This window comes from Balaenoptera physalus (genome assembly GCF_965194825.1).
Source record: "Balaenoptera physalus genome assembly, chromosome: 8".
In the NCBI taxonomy this organism is placed as follows: domain Eukaryota; kingdom Metazoa; phylum Chordata; class Mammalia; order Artiodactyla; family Balaenopteridae; genus Balaenoptera; species Balaenoptera physalus.
The window spans coordinates 66,291,738-66,310,913 of NC_138887.1; the positions used below are offsets into that span (position 1 = coordinate 66,291,738).

At 38.9% G+C, this 19,176-nt stretch overlaps 1 protein-coding gene across 8 annotated transcripts in view; it reads right to left on the reverse strand.

The window, feature by feature from the left end:
• The window catches only part of GNGT1 (G protein subunit gamma transducin 1), a 303,391-nt gene that overhangs the window by 14,541 nt on the left and 269,674 nt on the right, over positions 1-19,176 (reverse strand). For 5 of the 8 annotated variants that reach the window (XM_082472185.1, XM_082472189.1, XM_082472183.1 and 2 more), the window contains one exon: positions 3,038-3,143. In XM_082472185.1, coding sequence (XP_082328311.1) covers positions 3,038-3,143 — 106 coding nt within the window. Of the gene's footprint in view, positions 1-3,037; positions 3,144-5,629; positions 5,730-19,176 lie in introns of all 8 variants that reach the window. The other 3 variants (XM_082472190.1, XM_082472187.1, XM_082472188.1) reach the window with 2 other exon arrangements.

The following is a 19,176-nucleotide window of genomic DNA, read 5'->3' on the forward strand; positions in this document are numbered from 1 at the left end:
CAGTAATCAAGACAGTATGGTACTGGCACAAAAACAGAAAAATAGATCAATGGAACAGGATAGAAAGCCCAGAGATAAACCCACACACATATGGTCACCTTATCTTTGATAAAGGACGCAAGAATATACAGTGGAGAAAAGACAGCCTCTTCAATAAGTGGTGCTGGGAAAACTGGACAGCTACATGTAAAAGAATGAAATTAGAACACTCCCTAACACCACACACAAAAATAAACTCAAAATGGATTAAAGACCTAAATGTAAGGCAAGACACTATAAAACTCTTAGAGGAAAACATAGGCAGAACACTCTATGACATAAATCACAGCAAGATCCTTTTGACCCACCCCCTAGACAAATGGAAATAAAAACAAAAATAAACAAATGGGACCTATGGAAACTTAAACACTTTTGCACAGCAAAGGAAACCATAAAGAAGATGAAAAGACACCCTCAGAATGGGAGAAAATATTTGCAAACGAAGCAACTGACAAAGGATTAATCTCCAAAATATACAAGCAGCTCATGCAGCTCAATATGAAAAAAAAAAAACAACCCAGTCCAAAAATGGGCAGAAGACCTAAATAGACATTTCTCCAAAGAAGATATACAGATTGCCAAAAACACATGAAAGGATGCTCAATGTCATTAATCATTAGAGAAATGCAAATCAAAACTACAATGAGGTATCACCTCACGCCAGTCAGAATGGCCATCATCAAAAAATCTACAAACAATAAATGCTGGAGAGGGTGTGGAGAAAAGGGAACCCTCTTGCAGTGTTGGTGGGAATGTAAATTGATACAGCCACTATGGAGAACAGTATGGAGGTTCCTTAAAAAACTAAAAATTGAACTACCATACGACCCAGCAATCCCACCACTGGGCATATACCCTGAGAAAACCATAATTCAAAAAGAGTCATGTACCACAATATTCATTGCAGCACTATTTACAATAGCCAGGACATGGAAGCAACCTAAGTGTCCATCGACAGATGAATGGATTAAGAAGATGTGGCACATATATACCATGGAATATTACTCAGCCATAAAAAGAAATGAAATTGAGTTATTTGTAGTGAGGTGGATGGACCTAGAGTTTGTCATACAGAGTGAAGTAAGTCAGAAAGAGAAAAACAAATACTGTATGCTAACACATATATATGGAATCTAAAAAAAAAAATTTTTTTTTCTGAAGAACCTAGGGGCAGGACAGGAATCAAGACACAGACGTAGAGAATAGACCTGAGGACACGGGTAGAGGGAAGGGTAAGGTGGGATGAAGTGAGAGCGTGGCATGGACATATATACACTACCAAATGTAAAACAGATAGGTAGTGGGAAGCAGCCGCATAGCACAGGGAGATCAGCTTGGGGTTCTGTGACTACCTAGAGGAGTGGGATAGGGAGGGTGGGAGGGAGATGCAAGAGGGAGGGGATATCGGGATATATGTATATCATTTGTTATACAGCAGAAAGTAACATAACATTGTAAAGCAATTATACTCCAATAAAGATGTTAAAAAAAATTAAAAAATAAATAAAAAATAAAACAACTCTATAAAAATTTTAAAACATTTTTAGCTTAGTGGCCATAGAAAAACAGGCTAAGGGCTGGATTTGGCTTATGGAAACTAGTTTGCCAAACTGTTGATTTTAACTCTAATCAAAAGATAATTATGATTATTAATTTTCTTAATTTCTGATGAATTTTATCTGAACAACTTGTTTTCAACTATATTGAGTTTCTCCAGTGAATGATGTGGGAGAGGAAAAATAATTTTCCCTCTACACTTCTAGGTTCTTGACTGAGATAACTCTTTAATAAGAAAGGCAGATTAACAGGAGAAAAACAAACAGAAGTTTAATAACATGTATACCTCCTGTATACAAGGGAGAGACTCAGGAAAACTGAGTAGCTCCCTGAAATAGTCCAAGGCACCACCTTAAATCCCACTGCAGTGAAAGACAAAAGAAGATGGTAGGTGTGGATGACAGGGGTGTGCGGAGCCAGTTATGGGCTTAAGATAATTACCAGAACCTTACCCTAAAATAATTCACGGCAGCCTATCCCTTAAGGACAAATATTTCCTCCCTTATGTCAGAGTACAACTTCTTGGCTTTGCCTTTGTAAGCCTCTGACTCTTTCTCTTCCCTGGAACACTCTTTCCGTTCTACCCAAATCTGTCTCCTGAACTGTAATTCTTAAGACCCCAAATACACGTTTTTTATTTGGGAAAAAAAAAAAAACAAAGGAAAAGCACAGTATTAAAAAAAAAAAAAAAGCAAAAACAAAGAACAGTCCCTAAATGGACAAAGCCCCACATCAACAAACCAAAACTTAATACCTAACTTAACTGCAGTTTCAGCCTTTCCCAGGAGTGGGATTTATATCTATCAGTCTGTAACTTCCTGATCAGCACTAGTGAGGTAATCTGCATGATAGACCCCTGCTCTTCCCCCAAAGGAAGTTGCTCCTGCCTGAAATAATTCTCTTTTGTTTATGACTTCCTTGTCCCCCCCCCCCCCCCCGCCTTGTGCCTATAAAAACCTTCCATTTTGTACAGCTCCTTGGTGAGCCTTTCTACTTGCTAGATGGGATGCTGCCCAATTCATGAATTATTTAATAAAGTCAGTTATATCTTCAAATTTACTCAGTTGAATTTTGTTTTTTAACAACAGTAAACAAGGGTAAGGCTGTGAAGCAGATCTAAGTCCTTGTGTTCTCCATGATAAGAGTTTCTAGAGATTTAGAGTCATGCTTCTTCTCCTGATACAGAGAAGGAGACACCCTTACTAATGGAGATTTCCCTTATAAATGTAACTGTCTCTTAGGAAAGGGTGACTTCTAGTTGGTTTTCAGAGCTTCCCCTGTGTCTGCTATTTTTCAAAAATAATCAGCCTAAAATAATCCATATGCCCAAAAGGCATATTTTGGGGTGGCAAATTCTGCTCCCCTTCAATGGTTTTTAACCTGGTAGCGCTACAGTTATCTCTAGTTTAAAAATAAAATTCAAAACAGAGCAGCAGTTTACCAGCATTCTTTCCAGTGTCACTTCTTTCTTGAGCTGGTCAACTTGCATCTTCAATTTGTCCTTTTCTGTCAGGTCCTCAATATTGATCACTGGCATCTTTTGCCTGCTGAAAAGGTAGAAAGTTTATACACCTGAATTGCTAGACTCACGTCAAGTTAATGTTAGCCAACCCTTCCCTCAGCTCTTAACTTACTAAGTGAACTGTTTGTTTTAACTTCCTATGATAATCAATTTCTCTTGAATGCTCTCTGAACAATTCTAGCATTGCACACTAGCCTTGAGATTTTAAAGCTTCCTTATAATCTTCATTAATATGATTAAACTAAGTATTTGACTCTAAACACCTGCTAGTAGGTTTGTGGGGAGAGGTCAGTTCAGTCAGTATATAATCTTAAATATCCAATGCTCCTCCTTTTCCCTGTTTTTTTGACACAGTGTAAAAACTTGAGGTTCCAACCCTTATCTCCAACTCCAAAGCCCTCCCTCATGTGATTTATGCCATTTAAGTTAGTTTGAGGTCATTCTGAGGACTGCCCATTAATCCCCTAAATCGCTGGAGTATTTGATCTGGTATTAACAGAGAAACATACAAAAAGTGTCATTGTAAGTTCCTTATAAATAATGAATTGAAATATAAACCAATGGAATGAAAATATAACAAACAAATAACTTTGTTAATTAGAAACAAACTAGCACACTACTTAGATGTGTTTCTCCTGGAATTTTTTTGTATGTAATTGTCACAACGAATTGGACAGCAATGATGAGCAAATGCAGCAGGTTAAAGGGGATGCGGTGAGTCTGATCTCCTGATGTACATCATAAAAAACCAGACTCTTCTGCCCTTTTAACAATGTCTTCTTCTTCTTAATTAGATCAATGGGCAATGGGAAGATGGCACAGTAGCTAATGATTCCTGTATGAAATTGCCTGGAAAACATTTCATTGTAGCCAAGTGGCATCATGCTTTATAATCTCTCCTCTTTCGGTCCCCTCTTCTCTTTTGTTTCTCTGGTCCAACTTCTATGATGACGTATTTTTATTAAAGTAGACACATTCAGGTCACACGTTATTTCAGAAAACAACATCATACAGCTACATAAAAATATGCTGCTAATCACATTTCAGCAATTAACTTACTTCCTTGCATTTATATAGTATTTTCATTTCCGAAACATTTGAGGAAATATTCTTTTCCTTCTTAGTTTTATAATATTCTGTTCTTCTCTGGAAAAGAGGTAGTTTAACCTATTTTTTAGGGATAAATGCCTACATAGGCCAGCACAGAAGTAGAAGAGAACACCCGACGGGTACCCAAAGCCAATGGGTATCCTTTTAATTTTTATTTTATTCTGTTCTTAAGAATCAATATGACAATAAAAAGGTTATATCTTCCTGTGTAATTATTGCTTGGTATTCAAGAGCCCATTCTCAGTGTTATTCTTACTTTCCTTCTTACTCCCTTTAGACTATCTGCAAAAATTCACAAGCACCTCTGTTTCTGCTAATCATTTTTACCTGTTGACATTGTCTTTTGCACAACTTTTCTCCATCTTGGAAAATGTTTTCCACTTGGCAGTGACTTTGAAGAATCACTTTAGGAATTTGTTAAAATGGGGGCCCAACTTAAGAGATTTTGATTTGGGGTAGGGGTTAGAATTTCATTTTCTCTGTTCCAGAGAAACTTTACCATATATTGCCAATGAAATCATTCACTGGCACTTGCTAGCTGTGTGGTCGTGATCAAGTTATGTAACTTCTCTGTGCCTCAGTTTACTAGGAAATAGGAGCAATAATAGTACCTACATTGTAGATTTTTTCTGAGAAGAATAAAGACTGCATAACACTGCATAGCATGGAGCAAGCCCTCAGTACATGTTAGCTGATGTTACTCACTTACTCTGTACCTCTAGAGTTTCAGATTGTGTTGTCTTACCTGTCACTTGCTGATAGGTGGCTTTATAAATGCTCTTCAAGGATATCATGTGGACATGATTTAGCTCCTTTAATACCATGTGTAGTAGATGCCGTTGGTGCCCTTCCCAGGCCCCCCTTTCCGTTTCCAGGGTGGGGTATTTATACCTCCAGAAACTGCGGTTGTTGACCACCAAACCTTTACATACGTTTGTCCTTAGCCACTTCAGCTGGTGATGTCTGGAAGATTATGACAACGGGCCCCTGTGGGTGTCCTGTAGCAAATGGCTGGCTGAAGTGGGGTTCTAATAGCCCAGATGACTTGCCTCTGGGCTGAAAAGCCTTGGTGTAATTGAGAAACTTCCTGAGCACTCCATGGGTTCAGGATGAAGCTAGACTTCTGAAATCGCATCTTTGCCTATCTTCTCCTCCTTCATCCTGCTTTCCTCCTTCCTTCAGAGATTTCTACTGGGAGCTCACCATCAATAAATCACTTGGATAAGTGTCCCTGTCTTATCTCTGCTTCTAAGAACTCTAAGACACAAAGGATTGTAAAGACCTTTACAAGAGCATCCATATCTTTCATAACTTATGTCCTTATCCCTGTGTATTGTTTTGTATATTGTTTGGTATACAGAAGAGAATCATAAAGTATTGATAAAGTCACTTGCAACTTACATCAGAAATATTCACCTAGACATAGAGAAAAGTGCACGATGTTGCAGGAGAGGAAAAATAATTTTCCCTCTACACTTCTAGGTTCTTGGCTGAGACCATCCTGTAATACAAGATTAATAGAAGAAAAACCAACAAAAGTTTAGTAACGTATATACCTCCTGTATATGTGGGAGAGACCCAGGAAAACTGAGTAACTCCCACAAATGGCCCAAGCCACCACCTTAAACGCTGCTTCCAGCTAAAGACAAAAGAAGATGTTGGGGAGGCGGAGGAGGAGTCAGACATGGGAGGTTAGCAGGCAAAGCACAGTAAACAAGGATTATGAGATTTGAGTTGCTGCCTTCTCCATTGATAAGAGCTTTTAGAGATTTAGATTCATCCTTCTCTTTCTGGTACAGAGAGGGAGACACAATTACAAGTGGAGATTTCCCTTATAAATGTAAATGTCTCTTATAAGAGGATAACTTCTACTTGGTTTTCATGGCTTCTCCTGTGTCTGCTGTTTCTTAAAAATAATTAGCTCAAAATACTCCTTATGCCAGAGAGGAATACTTCGGGGTGGCATATTCTGCTCCCCTCCAGTATATAACTTCATATTAATAACAAATGATTTCTTAACTCTAAAATGCTGTGATTCACCATATTTAATAATAATTTAAGCAAACACACTTCATTTGGTGGAGGTGAATCTTAGAAGATTTGAGAATGCTTGCCAAATTTGATACCATGGGTCTTGTATGAAAAATTTCAAAGAGTGAGGATCAAACTCTCACCACCCTCAAGGACACCTAGATACACAGAGAAGCACAGCATATATTGTCTGCATGGAGAGTTCAAATGCTCAGAGTTGTACTGAAGTCAAGGATTTAAAAGGATTCAAAGAAAACATACAGATGGCCAGCAAACACATGAAAAGGTGCTCAACATCACTAATCATTAGAGAAATGCAAATCAAAACCACAATGAGGTATCACCTCACACCAGTCAGAACGGCCAACATCAAAAAACCTAGAACAAATGCTGGAGAGGGTGTGGAGAAAAGGGAACCCTCCTACACTGATGGTGGGAATGTAAATAGATACAGCCACTAAGGAGAACAGTATGGAGATTCCTTAAAAAACTAAAAATAGAACTACCATATGACCCAGCAATCTCACTCCTGGGCATATACCCTAAGAAAACCATAATTCAAAAAGACACATGCACCCCAATGTTCATTGCAGCACTATTTACAATAGCCAGGACATGGAACAATCTAAATGTCCATCGATAGACGAATGGATAAAGAAGATGCGGCACATATATACAATGGAATATTATTCAGCCATAAAAAGAAACAAAACTGAGTTATTTGTAGTGAGATGGATGGACCTAGAGTCTGTCATACAGAGTGAAGTAAGTCAGAAAGAGAAAAACAAATACCATATGCTAATGCATATATATGGAATCTAGAAAAATGGTACTGAGGAACCTAGTGGTAGGGCAAGAATAAAAATGCAGACTTTGAGAACGGATTTGAGGACACAGAGGGGGAAGGGCAGGCTGGGACGAAGTGAAAGAGTAGCACTGACATACATACACTACCAAATGTAAAATAGAGAGCTAGTGGGAAGCAGCTGCATAGCACAGGGAGATCAGCTCCGTGCTCTGTGACGACCTAGCGGGGTGGGATAGGGAGGGTGGGAGGGAAGGCTCAAGAGGGAAGGGATATGGGGATATATGTATGCATATAGCTGTTTCACTCTGTTGTACCGCAGAAAATAACACAACATTGTAAAGCAATTATACTCCAATAAAGATGTATAAAAAAATAAATTAAATATAGAACCTTCAAAAATTATATAAGTGGAATCTTTAAAAATTATATGTAAATTTATTATATTAAATATATAGTTATATACATATATTCATTTTAATAATAGTGAAAATATAGTTACAAATTAAAAAATAAAAGGATTCAGACATAATATCATTTAATTGCTCTTTTTTAAAAAAATTTTTGTTGGGGTATAGTTGATTTACAATGTTGTGTTAGTTTCAGGTGTACAGCAAGTGAATCAGTTATACATACACATATATCCACTCTTTTTAGATTCTTTTCCCATATACGCCATTACAGAGTATTGAGTAGAGTTCCTTGTGCTATACAGCAGGTTCTTACTAGTTACCTATTTTATATATTGTAGTGTATATATGTCAATCCCAATCTCATCCCTCCTCAACCTTATCCCCTGGTAACCGTAAGTTTGTTTTCTGTATCCATGATTCTACTTCTGTTTTGTAAATAAGTTAATTTGTACCTGTTTTTTAGATTCCACAAATAAGCAATATCATATGATATTTGTCTTTCTGTGTCTAACTTACTTCACTCAGTATAACAATCTCTAGGTCCATCCATGTTGCTGCAAATGGCATTATTTTGTTATTTTTTAATGGCTGAGTAATATTCCATTGTATATATGTACCACATCTTCCTTATTCATTCCTCTGTTGATGGACACTTAGGTTGCTTCCATGTCCTGGCTATTGTAAATAGTGCTGCAATGAACACTGGGGTGCATGTATCTTTTCAAATTATGGTTTTCTCCAGGTATATGCCCAGGAGTGGGATTGCTGGGTCATATGGTAGTTTTATGTTTAGTTTTTTAAGGAACCTCCATACTGTTCTGCATAGTGGCTGTACCGATTTACATTCCCACCAATAGTGTAGGAGGGTTCCCTTTTCTCCACACCCTCTCCAGCATTTATTGTTTGTAGATTTTTTTGATGATGGCTATTCTGACCGGTGTGAGGTGATACCTCATTGTAGTTTTGATTTGCATTTCCCTAATAATTAGTGATGTTGAGCATCTTTGCATGTGCTTTTTTGGCCATTTTATCATTTAATTGCCCTTTATCCCATTTTGCAGATGAGGCAAAGGTGATCCAGAGAACTGAAATGCCCCAAATCACACAGTTGGTGACAACAGAGCTGGGGTTATAACACAAATGTTTGTTTTCTGGTCTGGGATGTTTTCCACTCTAGCTCACTTCTCTCAGTTACCCTCTTCAAACTAGTTTTAAGGAGTAGGTTTGCTTTTTTTTTTAATATATACTCCATTACTCCAGAATTACACAGAGAAAGAAAGCACAGAGTTGACGACCAAGGGCACTAACCACCTCCATCCCCCCAGTTCCTCCACTAACTAGGCCACTTACATTCTAAACTTTCAGGTTGGGCCACCCTCCATGGGAAGACCTAAGAGGGGATAGATCAGATTGCTGGAACTGTTACCAAGTATCCCTACCCCCACCTTCACCAGAATATAAGGGGAGGAATGAAGACTCATAGACCAACAAGCTAAGGTAGCAGTTACAGCTAATTCAGGGGAGAAACATACCCCCATTAGGTAGAATATATGTCACCTTTTACTTCTTCCTCCATCCTGCACTACTACTATCAGAGGAGCTAAGGCCCAAAAAAGCCAAGAAGAGAAGAGGAGGGGGAGAAAGTATCTCAGAGCTGTACCCCAGCCACAGAGCATTGGTTCTCAATGGGAGCAATAGTGCCCCCTAGGGGGCCTTTTGAAACTGTCATGTTGTTTATGGTTTTCACTGGTTTTGTAGGTACGGGTGAGGGATGTTGAGGATAGAACTATGTAGAATAGCTTAGTGTCTCACTAATGTCTTTCAGAGTTTCCATAGGTTTCTTGATAATTTATTTAGAACTAAAATGGCCTAGTGTAAAGTCAAAAGGCTACTTGTTTTCTGTTTGCTTTTACACATCATAGATTAACGTATTTTGAAGTAAGAAAACTTGACTAGGGCTTCCCTGCTGGTGCAGTGGTTAAGAATTCACCTGCCAATGCAGGGGACACGGGTTCGAGCCCTGGTCCAGGAAGATCCCACAGGCCGCGGAGCAACTAAGCCCGTGTGCCACAACTACTGAGCTTGCGCTCTAAAGTCCACGTGCCGTAACTACTGAACGTGCGTGCCACAACTACTAAAGCCCACATGCCTAGAGCCCGTGCTCCACAACAAGAGAAGCCACCGCAGTGAGAAGCCCGCACACCACAACGAAGAGTAGTCCCTGCTCGACGTAACTAAAGAAAGTCCATGCTCAGCAACGAAGACCCAATGCAGCCAAAAATAAATAAATAAATTTATTTTTAAAAAAAAGAAAACTTGACTAATAAAATATTTAACTTATAAGGGCTATATTAGGGGAAATTATTAAAATTAATTTTTAAAAGTCCTTTGTTTTATACAGAGGGTCAATCACAGATTCTTTGAAATAGAAATGTTGTTAGCACTTTAAATATGTTGATTTATAAACATTCAGTTTGACACATTTTTTTCAGAAACAAATCTACTCTGTTATGTACAATAAGCTTGTAATCATATGGGTATAAATTATGTCTCATACTGTTCTTTTTCATCCTGACATTATACTTGGGACTATTAAAGAATAACAGCTAACATTTTATTCATTCATTCAACAAATATTTACCAAGTGCTATTATGTGCCAGACACTATTCTAGATGCTTGAGGGTAGAGCAGAGAAAAAAAAATCAGAAAACTTTGCCTACAGGGAACTTACAGTCTAATGAAGGAGAGAGGCAATGAATAAGGTTAAAAAAATTAAATGAGGCAATATAGTGTGATAAGTCCTAAGGAGAAAAATAAAACAGAGAAGGAATAGGAAGTGTCAAGAGAAGTATTTCAATTATTGAGAGAGTGGCCAGGGCAGGCTTCTCCAAGACAATGCTATTTGAATGAAGACCTGAAGGAGTGAGCCATGCATGATTATTGATTATTGATTATTATTGATTATGAGAAGATTATTCCAGGGAACAGTAAGTACAAGGGGAACAGTGAGCTAGTTTGAATATGAGGAGCCAAGTGAACATGGGGGAAGAATAGTTTATGGTATCAGTGATCACGTGGGTCTTTCGGGCCATTGTAAAGACTCTGGCTTTACTCTGAGTGACTTAGGGAACACTGGAGGGTTTTGAGTAATAGAATGATACTATCTGTCATATATTTTAGTAGCATTATTCTGGCAGCTATTTTGAGGCTAGACTATAGAGGGCAAGGGTAGAAGCAGAGAAGAGACAATTTCGGTAATTAAGGTGAGACATAATGGTGCCTAAAACCAGGGTAATAGCAGTGGAGGTGGGGACAGGTGGTGAGATTCTAAATATATTTTGAAAGTAGAGATAATAGGATATGCTGAGAGATCAGATGTAGGGAAAAAAAAAAGAAAGAAAGAAAAAGTCAAGATAACATCAATGATTTGGGTCTGAACAAATGAAGAAGGAATTTGCTCTTTCCTGAGATGAGGAAGACTTGAGAAGGGGAATCCCATGTTTAAGATGCTTGTTACACATTCATTTGAATGGGCAGTCTGGAGTTTAGAGGAAAGGCCAGAGCTTAGGAGAGAGCCACGGGAATGGATGGGAATACCCAGGATGAACAGGAAAGAGAAGAGAACAAAGGGTTAAACACTAACCCTCTAAAGTGAGGGAGATGAGACAAAATTAATAAAGGAAAGTGAGTTTGTTGTGATGAGGATTAGTTCACAACTTTTGAGCATGTACCACGTGCCAGACACTGCTGAACACACATATGCAATACCTCTATCCCTTTATATCTGTATGTATCTACTCTTCTTCCTTCTGTCTTCGTACGTGGACCAATAAAATGATAGCAGCTAACAAGTGTTTATTTATTCAGCAAATATTTATTGAGTAACTACCAGGGACCAGGCACTCTTGATTGCTAGGGGTTGAAGCAGCACACGAAATTAACTTTCTTATCTCTTACTGTGTTTATACTACATCACTCTATAAATCATTCTTTTCAGTTGAGGGTTTTTTTCTTATCACATAAAAGGTAGTTTGTATTTTGGGTTTTTTCTTCCATCTAATCAAGTTGATTACACATTTTATCATATCTGGTTTTTCAAAGCCAGTTGCTGGGAGAATGGATACATGTATATGTATGGCTGAGTCCCTTTGCTATACACCTGAAACTATCACAACATTGTTAATCGGCTATACTCCAACATAAAATAAAAAGATAAAAAAAAAAGCCAGTTGCTTTTGTATCTGTTGCTATTTTTGTTACATGAATACCAATCTCTCTCAACCTATAGCCTATACTTAAGGCACGTGTGACTCATAGACATTCAAATATATTGTGACAACTCGCTTCCTTCCCCAGGGCAACTCTATTTCTCTGTTTCTACTGAGCCAGATGGGTTTTCAAGACATTTGGAAACAAGTGTGATTGTGGCAATAATAAGTAATTTGTTTGTTCCACAGACATTTATGAGATCCTACTTTCCAGGTCTTGCTCTTAGCATCGGGGTACAATGGTGAGTACGACAGGTAAGTTCCCTGTTCTCATAGAGCTTATATAATAGTGAGAGGATTAGACAAGTCAAATTAAAATAATAAACATAGTGATTTCAAATGATAAAGCTATAAGGATAGTTTGTGATACCATGAAGTCATAAGGAGTGACTGAGATATGGGGCAACATCATATAGGCTGATTAGAGGTAGTGCCAGTGGGACCAACACCCAAATGCCAAGAAGGAGTCAGTGAAGTAAAGATCAGGAGATGAGCATTTCGTGCAGGGATAAGGGCTAAGCAGAAGGAACAGCTCATGCAAAGGACCCGAGGTGGGAACGAACTTGTATGAGGAGAATAAAACACACAGTGTAACTTGAGTCTAGTAAGATCAAGAAAGAGTGATGCGATGAGGTCAGTAAAGGGAGACAGTGGTCAGATCCCATAGTCACTCAGAGTTAGTGACTTCCATGGTGAGAAATAAAATGAGGAGCTAAATGGGGGGCTTTATTTTTATTTTGAAGGAGTCAGGTGTTGTGACACAGTCTAATGTGTTAAAAATACTCTGCTCTGTGGGGTTTAATGGAGAACAAAAGTGGAAACTGGGAGTTTCCACTAACCTAACATAATGATCCCATAAGAACAGATAGATTTGAACTAAACTGGTGACTGCAGATATAAAGAGATATGGGCAAATTAAAAATGTGATTTGGAGGTAGAATTGACAGGACTATTGATAGACTGGGCAATGAATGGATGGGAGGTGTTAAGAATGATTCCAGAGTTTTTAGCTTGAGAATCCAAGTGCGTCATTTACAGAAATGAGGAAGATTGGGGGTTATCACCAACACTCCAGTTTAGGATACATAGCGTTTGAGATGCCTGTTAGACATCCAAGTGGATATGTTAAGTAGATAAAAGTGTTTGGAATCCGGCGGTGAGATCGAGACTACCCATAAATATATGTATATGTGTATGTAAAGTTTTTGTGTATATGTACTTGAAATCACATAAGGAGAGAGTAGAGTTAGAGCCTTGAGTCAGCCCAACCTTTAATTGGCAGGCAGAGGAGGATAGATTGATTGAAAAGCAGTCAACTAAGTAGGGAAAAACCAAAAGAATGTGGTATGGTAAAGACTAAAAAAAAGGCATTTCAAGAATGACGAAGGATTTGAAATTGTTAAATACTGCTGAGAGGTTAGACACAATGCAGATGGGAAAATGTGGTCTTTGGTGACCTTAGGGCCAGCTGCTTTGTCATATGTATTGAGAGGTCCAGTAAGATGTGGTAACATGATGAGTTGCTCTTGACAAGAGCACTTCCTGTTCTTCCTCTTCCCAGTATGAAAGTTTACTGAGTGGAATGTGGGAAAAAAGGGAGATGAGGAAGTGGAGGCAGAGAGTGAAGATAACATTTTTGATAAGTTTTGCTGGGAAAGGGAGCAGTGAAGTGGGGTCCTAACAGGAAAGGGATGTAGAATCAAATAAGAATTTTAAGTTTGGGATGAAAAAGAATCAGAGATAGAGCACTCCAAATGGAAACGTAAAACCTGGGTGTATGTGCTGAATGTCGCAGAGGAGTGAGTGAAGTCCTTGAGAAGGCAAGAGAGGAAAGGAGCAGTAGCCAAGGGGTTGGTCTCTGACTGGACCAGGGCACGCCCTCCACTGTAAGAAAAAGCAAGACAGAGAATACAGGACATTCAGTTGACCAGGAGGAACAACTGACCCTTCTCTGGCTGGTTCAGTATATCCAGTCCAGACTAGTGTACTCAATTCTCTTCTAATACAGACATTTCAGTTCAACTCAGTTTTTCCCTCAGCTAATAGATAGTCAATAAGAGAAAAAAAATAGTGGTAGTGCTAGCAGATGTATCAGATGTATGCCCATTTCAAACTGCAACTAATGTTTTCTCCTGCCCCCAAATGGCAGGTTGTCCTGTCCCTCCTGTGTGATTTAAGATACACAGCTTTTCTACATAAAGCTAGAACAAATGAACATTTGGAGGGCTTATGACACTTTAGTAAGTAATGTATAACCAACATGAGATTTGGGTTAGAGTATAAAAATAACAAGGCATTTTCATGAAACGGTATCTTTATACTTGAAAGGTCAAGATCCATTACTTACTGCTAAATATAACCCTGATAATAAGGTCTTTAGGGATTAACTCTCTCAATCCTCTAATCTGATTACCAACTCTGGCAGATGTTTCTCTTAGAGCATTAGAGCAATGTATTTAAATTGTAGCTATCTGTTAGTTCTCAATTACAAACTTCATGCTTGAAGAAAAAGGAAATCTGAGATAGAGCTGTCCAGGTACTGAACGAGGGTCACGAGCACATGCTCTATATAATGAGCCCGACTTTGGTCCCCACTAATGTGGAAGAAAAGGATGTGTGCACAGTGAGACCAGGGGACCAGAATTCAGACTGCTAGTTGTATAGTTTTGACCAAGTCATGTATCTATCTAAAGCTTCAGCTTCCTTGTTTGCAGAGTGGGGAGAATAAAGTACCTGTCTCAAGTGGTTATCATGGGGGGTTTAATGAGCTAATGAATGCAAGGTACAATGCAAACTCTCAATAATAAACATTTTATCCAGTATTGTAGTTATTGCTATTGAGGTTTCCACATGGTATACAAGAGTTAGGGGAAATTTTCCCCTTCTTCCCCCATTCTTAATGTGTCACTCTCTAGTGGATTGGTTACCCCAGCTAGAATTCTGGGTAGGTGGTGAAGCTGCATTATGCCAGAAAGGTCTTGGATAAAATAGTCCAAAATTTGTTCCAACCTTCTGCGTGCCCTACATAGTTAAATGTGCAGCACCTAGGTGAGAAAAAAGATGGTCTGCATCCTAAGTAGGCACGACATTTGAGGGAACATACATCTAGGAAGAAGAGAAAGGGGGTTTCTGAGATTCTGCCCTTTTGCAGAAGGCAATGCTTTGCCATAACCACAGCTACTAAAAGAACCAACCAAAGCAACTAGCTGATGAAGAAAAGTGTCTGTGTCCCACAGGCACTGAAGATGTAATGTGAGATATGTTTGTGTGGACTGGTTTTTATTTCTAATTGAACTCTTGCTTAAATTTTATTTATTTCCTCCTCCATAGTCCCATAGAACCTGGTACATATTTTTAATATTATAATAAGAACACTATATTGCGACTGGGTCATAGTGTTCATCTGTCTACCCTATTTTGCCGTGACATCCCTAATGTGTTTATTCATCTTTGTATCCCTAAAGTGCACAAAGGCACAAAGTTGGGCACATTTTAAATGTTTAATCTGCTTATTTTTAAAATAGGTGAATGAAAGAATGACCATGGTAAGAGACACATTATACACTCCATTATCTTGTTCTGCCTAGGGAGAAGGAGAATAATAAAATTAGGCACGGGGAATGTCTCATCTTTTAAGTGACTCCACTTTATTATAACACTGACAAATGTACTCTGTGTCCAACAGAGGGTGCATTAGAGCAATCATTTCCTACAAGGCCCAACCCGCTGGAAAAATGTCTAGTTGGTGAAGGAGCTGTCTAAACTTTAACAAAACTCTCATGACCCCTAATCTCTCAGAAGAGATTAACTGCCTTTCTTAGCAGATGTGCAAACTCCTTGTTAGTGCCAGCTGGACTCATTTCAGATTTTATTTTGACAGGTCTAAACTAACGGGCAGCAAGAACTTTGTTTATCAAGAAGTTACCAATGACTTAAGTGACTTAAATCCTTAAGTGACTATGTTATGTTATACGCATCCCCAAATCACTGGGCTAAATTAATTCTCCTCATTCACTCATGAGTTAGACATGCCACCTCTCCCTAAGGTGTCTGACAGAGAGGAAGACCATCTACCTCAATCTTTTCTTTAAATTCACGGTCACCTTTCAAGACTGTGGGGCTCTCAGAGGATAGAACAGCATGCTCAAGGCTTGGGAATTCTAGGAGCTACTGTGTTCCAAGTCAACTTCACATCCACTTGTTATGGGTCCAACGCGGGGGAGGGTGTGGAAAAGAACAGAGGTAAGGATCTGACACCTCAAAGCTGCTCCTGAACTCACGGGAGCCTTTGTGTGTTTTAATTCTGGAGTTTAGTGTTCTGCTCTAAGGTCTTGATACAGTAGAAAGAGCCTAGGTCTGGGTATGTCAGAAAGAATACAAGGCTGAGTGAGTATCAAGAATGTGGGTTCTAGTCTCAGCTCTGCCAACAAACTAAGGTAATTAAACATGACCAGCCATTTTATCTTTCTAGGTCTCAATTTGTAAATGTAAAATAAAAATACTGGAACAGATGGTATTGATAGTTCTCTTCAGCATTCAAATTATAAGAACTCCATGCCTTATTTTACAGAGATCTAAACTATTTTGAGCCTCTGTCTTTAGCCGCAGCCACTAGAGCTGTCACTTGGTCTGGCAATGACAAATCAATCTGGGTGACTGTTCTTCCCAGTTCCCTCCAGCCTTGTACCTCCTGTTGACTTGGATTAAGGAATTCTTTTCCTCAGCTGTGGTAACCTTTTGGCCTAGACACTGGTTTAAGGAAATAGAAGTACTATGACATCCCTATGGGGAGGCTGATCGTGGTGGTCACATGGCTCCTTCCACATAGTCCTAAGGATAAATCCAGTAATTTAAAGTAGTCCCAGGAATTTTAAATTCCTCTTATACTGGAAAATATCTTTTTCATGAATATAAAAATACTCAAGTGTTTTGCAGTTGAGGAGTAATTTCCTTCCTGATCATCTGGCTTGACCATCTCAAACTTCTAACTCCCCCCACTTGTTCACTTCTCCTTCCCTGTCCCTGCTCAGCGGTCACAGAGGTGTTAGAGACGCACCCGATTTGGCATAGAACAAGGGAGGAAACTAACATTTCTAGAGAATCTCTGAATACAGATTTCAACCTGTGTCTATAGACTCCATACCACAGAGGGGTGAAAAGCCTGGTTTTGAACCCCTCCCCCTCCATCTGTTACACAGCAGGCCTGAGTGGACTGAGTATTCTGCTGGGGCTGAGAGAACCCTGAAGCTCATTTCCCCAGAAGAGACTATCACCAAGTGGTATCTGATTGTGTGACACCTTCCTACGTGGAGAGGTGACCTCTGAGCGCAGCCAAAGAGGAGAGCTGATGGGAGCAAAGCCACAGGCTGTAGTCCCGCAAGGCCAGTTCATGTTGCTGTGTTTCTCAATTGTGGCTAATGCTCCATCTTAAAATGCTCTGCCAAGGCTTTGAGTGGGAACTGAGACATGGGATGATTCCGATGGATTCGGTGCCTGTATGTGAGGAGCACATCTCTCAGAGTTCCTAGGCGCTTTCCCTTTAATCCTTATAGCACACTTGTAAGGGACGGTTATTGTATCCATTTCACAGATAAGAAAACTGAGGCTCTGAGAGTTTATGTAACTTGTCCAAAGGAACAAGGAATAAAATCCAGGTTTCCTCAGACTCCCAAGTCTGCTTTCCCATTGCACCATGCAATTTCCCAAAATAATCTGCCCTAATTCCAAAGATTTCTCTCTCTACATGAAGCCAAAGATGATTAAAAACTGCCAGCAGCTGAGAACAAAGAACAGAAGTGACAATAGTTAATGCTAAATGGTAAGTCCAACTCAGTCTCCGTCCTTGAATTTGTTTTAGTTCGTTTCGGAGATATATTTAATCATATTCAGAAGAATGGAAATAGGTTAAGTTTGACGTTGAATTAGCTTTTCTTCCGAACATGATCCTGTATAAAACGTCTGGTAAAATTTTCCTCACCTAATAATATTTGGGAGGTATTGTGAAGGTCTAATCTGATTCTCATATGAGTGTGTTTTTCCAAAACCAGCTGGCTGCCCCAGGGTTTGGCGTGCTGGAGTCAGCTCACACCGGCTCTGGTGAACTGATTGTATCCATCTATTTCCCACTCTGGCAGCCTGAAATCAAGCCAAAGTGAGAGCATTTACTCCATGGAAATCAGTAAAATATACAAACCACCACCCCACCCCCTGCCCTTTTTCTTTCCTCCTGGGAGCTTGTTGTTAAACATGTATCCTTACATCTCTGTCATTCTTAATCATAGATATCTAGTAATCTGACAGAATAAATGACACAGAGTATTTCCAGACCAGGTTAGTTTTCCTAGGAATATGGTTCTCTGTCATGGCATCAGGATAACTGAAAACTGGCCCAAGGGGTTATAGTGTGAAAACATTCCAGACTATTAACTCACTGAGCATAGAGATTCTCAGAAACTTGAAAGAGAACTCCTGTAAACTCCCTCCAGTCTCTTTAGGAGAAGCCAAGGATAATTATTCCCTTAAGAATATTAAATAGAGCAAGAGGAAAAGGGGGAGGAAGGGAAGACACATTCATCAAGAGAACCCATTAAAATGTTCTCCAAAAATATCCTTGATATTTCATGTAAAATCCCAGTGTAGATAATTTGTTTTGTATAAATAAAAAGTTAGGCTCAGGCTAATATATCAAAGGAACAATGAACTATAATAGATGCACTGACACTAAGAAATGTAAGGGAAGGGGCTGATCTGGCCAAAGCTTCAGGATCCTCCCCTAAGGCCACCTCTCTTTGGACTTTCATGTTCCAGCTCCAAAAACATAGTTAAAACTCGAATACATGGCTGATGGGGGTGTAAAATGGTATAATCATTCTGGAAAACTGTTTAGCAGTTTCTAATATTTTAAAATATTTTACTCGAGAGTAATGAAAGTTGTTTGCACACACAAAGCAGCTTTATTCATAGTTGCCCCAAACTAGAAATAACACAAATGTCCAATAATAGGACCTTTGTTGTATACTCATACATTGGAAGACTGCTCAACACTTAGAAGGAACAAACTCTACAATAGCATGTGTGTCTTAAAAACAGTACTGGAGTAGAAGTACAAAACAGTACATATCTTACGATTCCATTTGCATGAGATTTACAACAGGTGAAACCAATCTGTGATGCTCAGAATGGTTGCCCCTGGCCTGGGGATGGAAGGATTGACTGGGAAAGGGTATGAGAATGTTCTGGGGTGATGGAAATGTTTAATTCTTGATTGGAGTGGTGATTACAAGGGTATATATAGTTGTCAAAACTGATCCAACTGTAATATTATGAGTCTTTTATGAAATGTAAATTAGAGCTCGACTGAAATATGAATATGTGTGTATATCTATATATAAATGTAAAGAAATACATATACTTAAATTTCTATTAAAGGG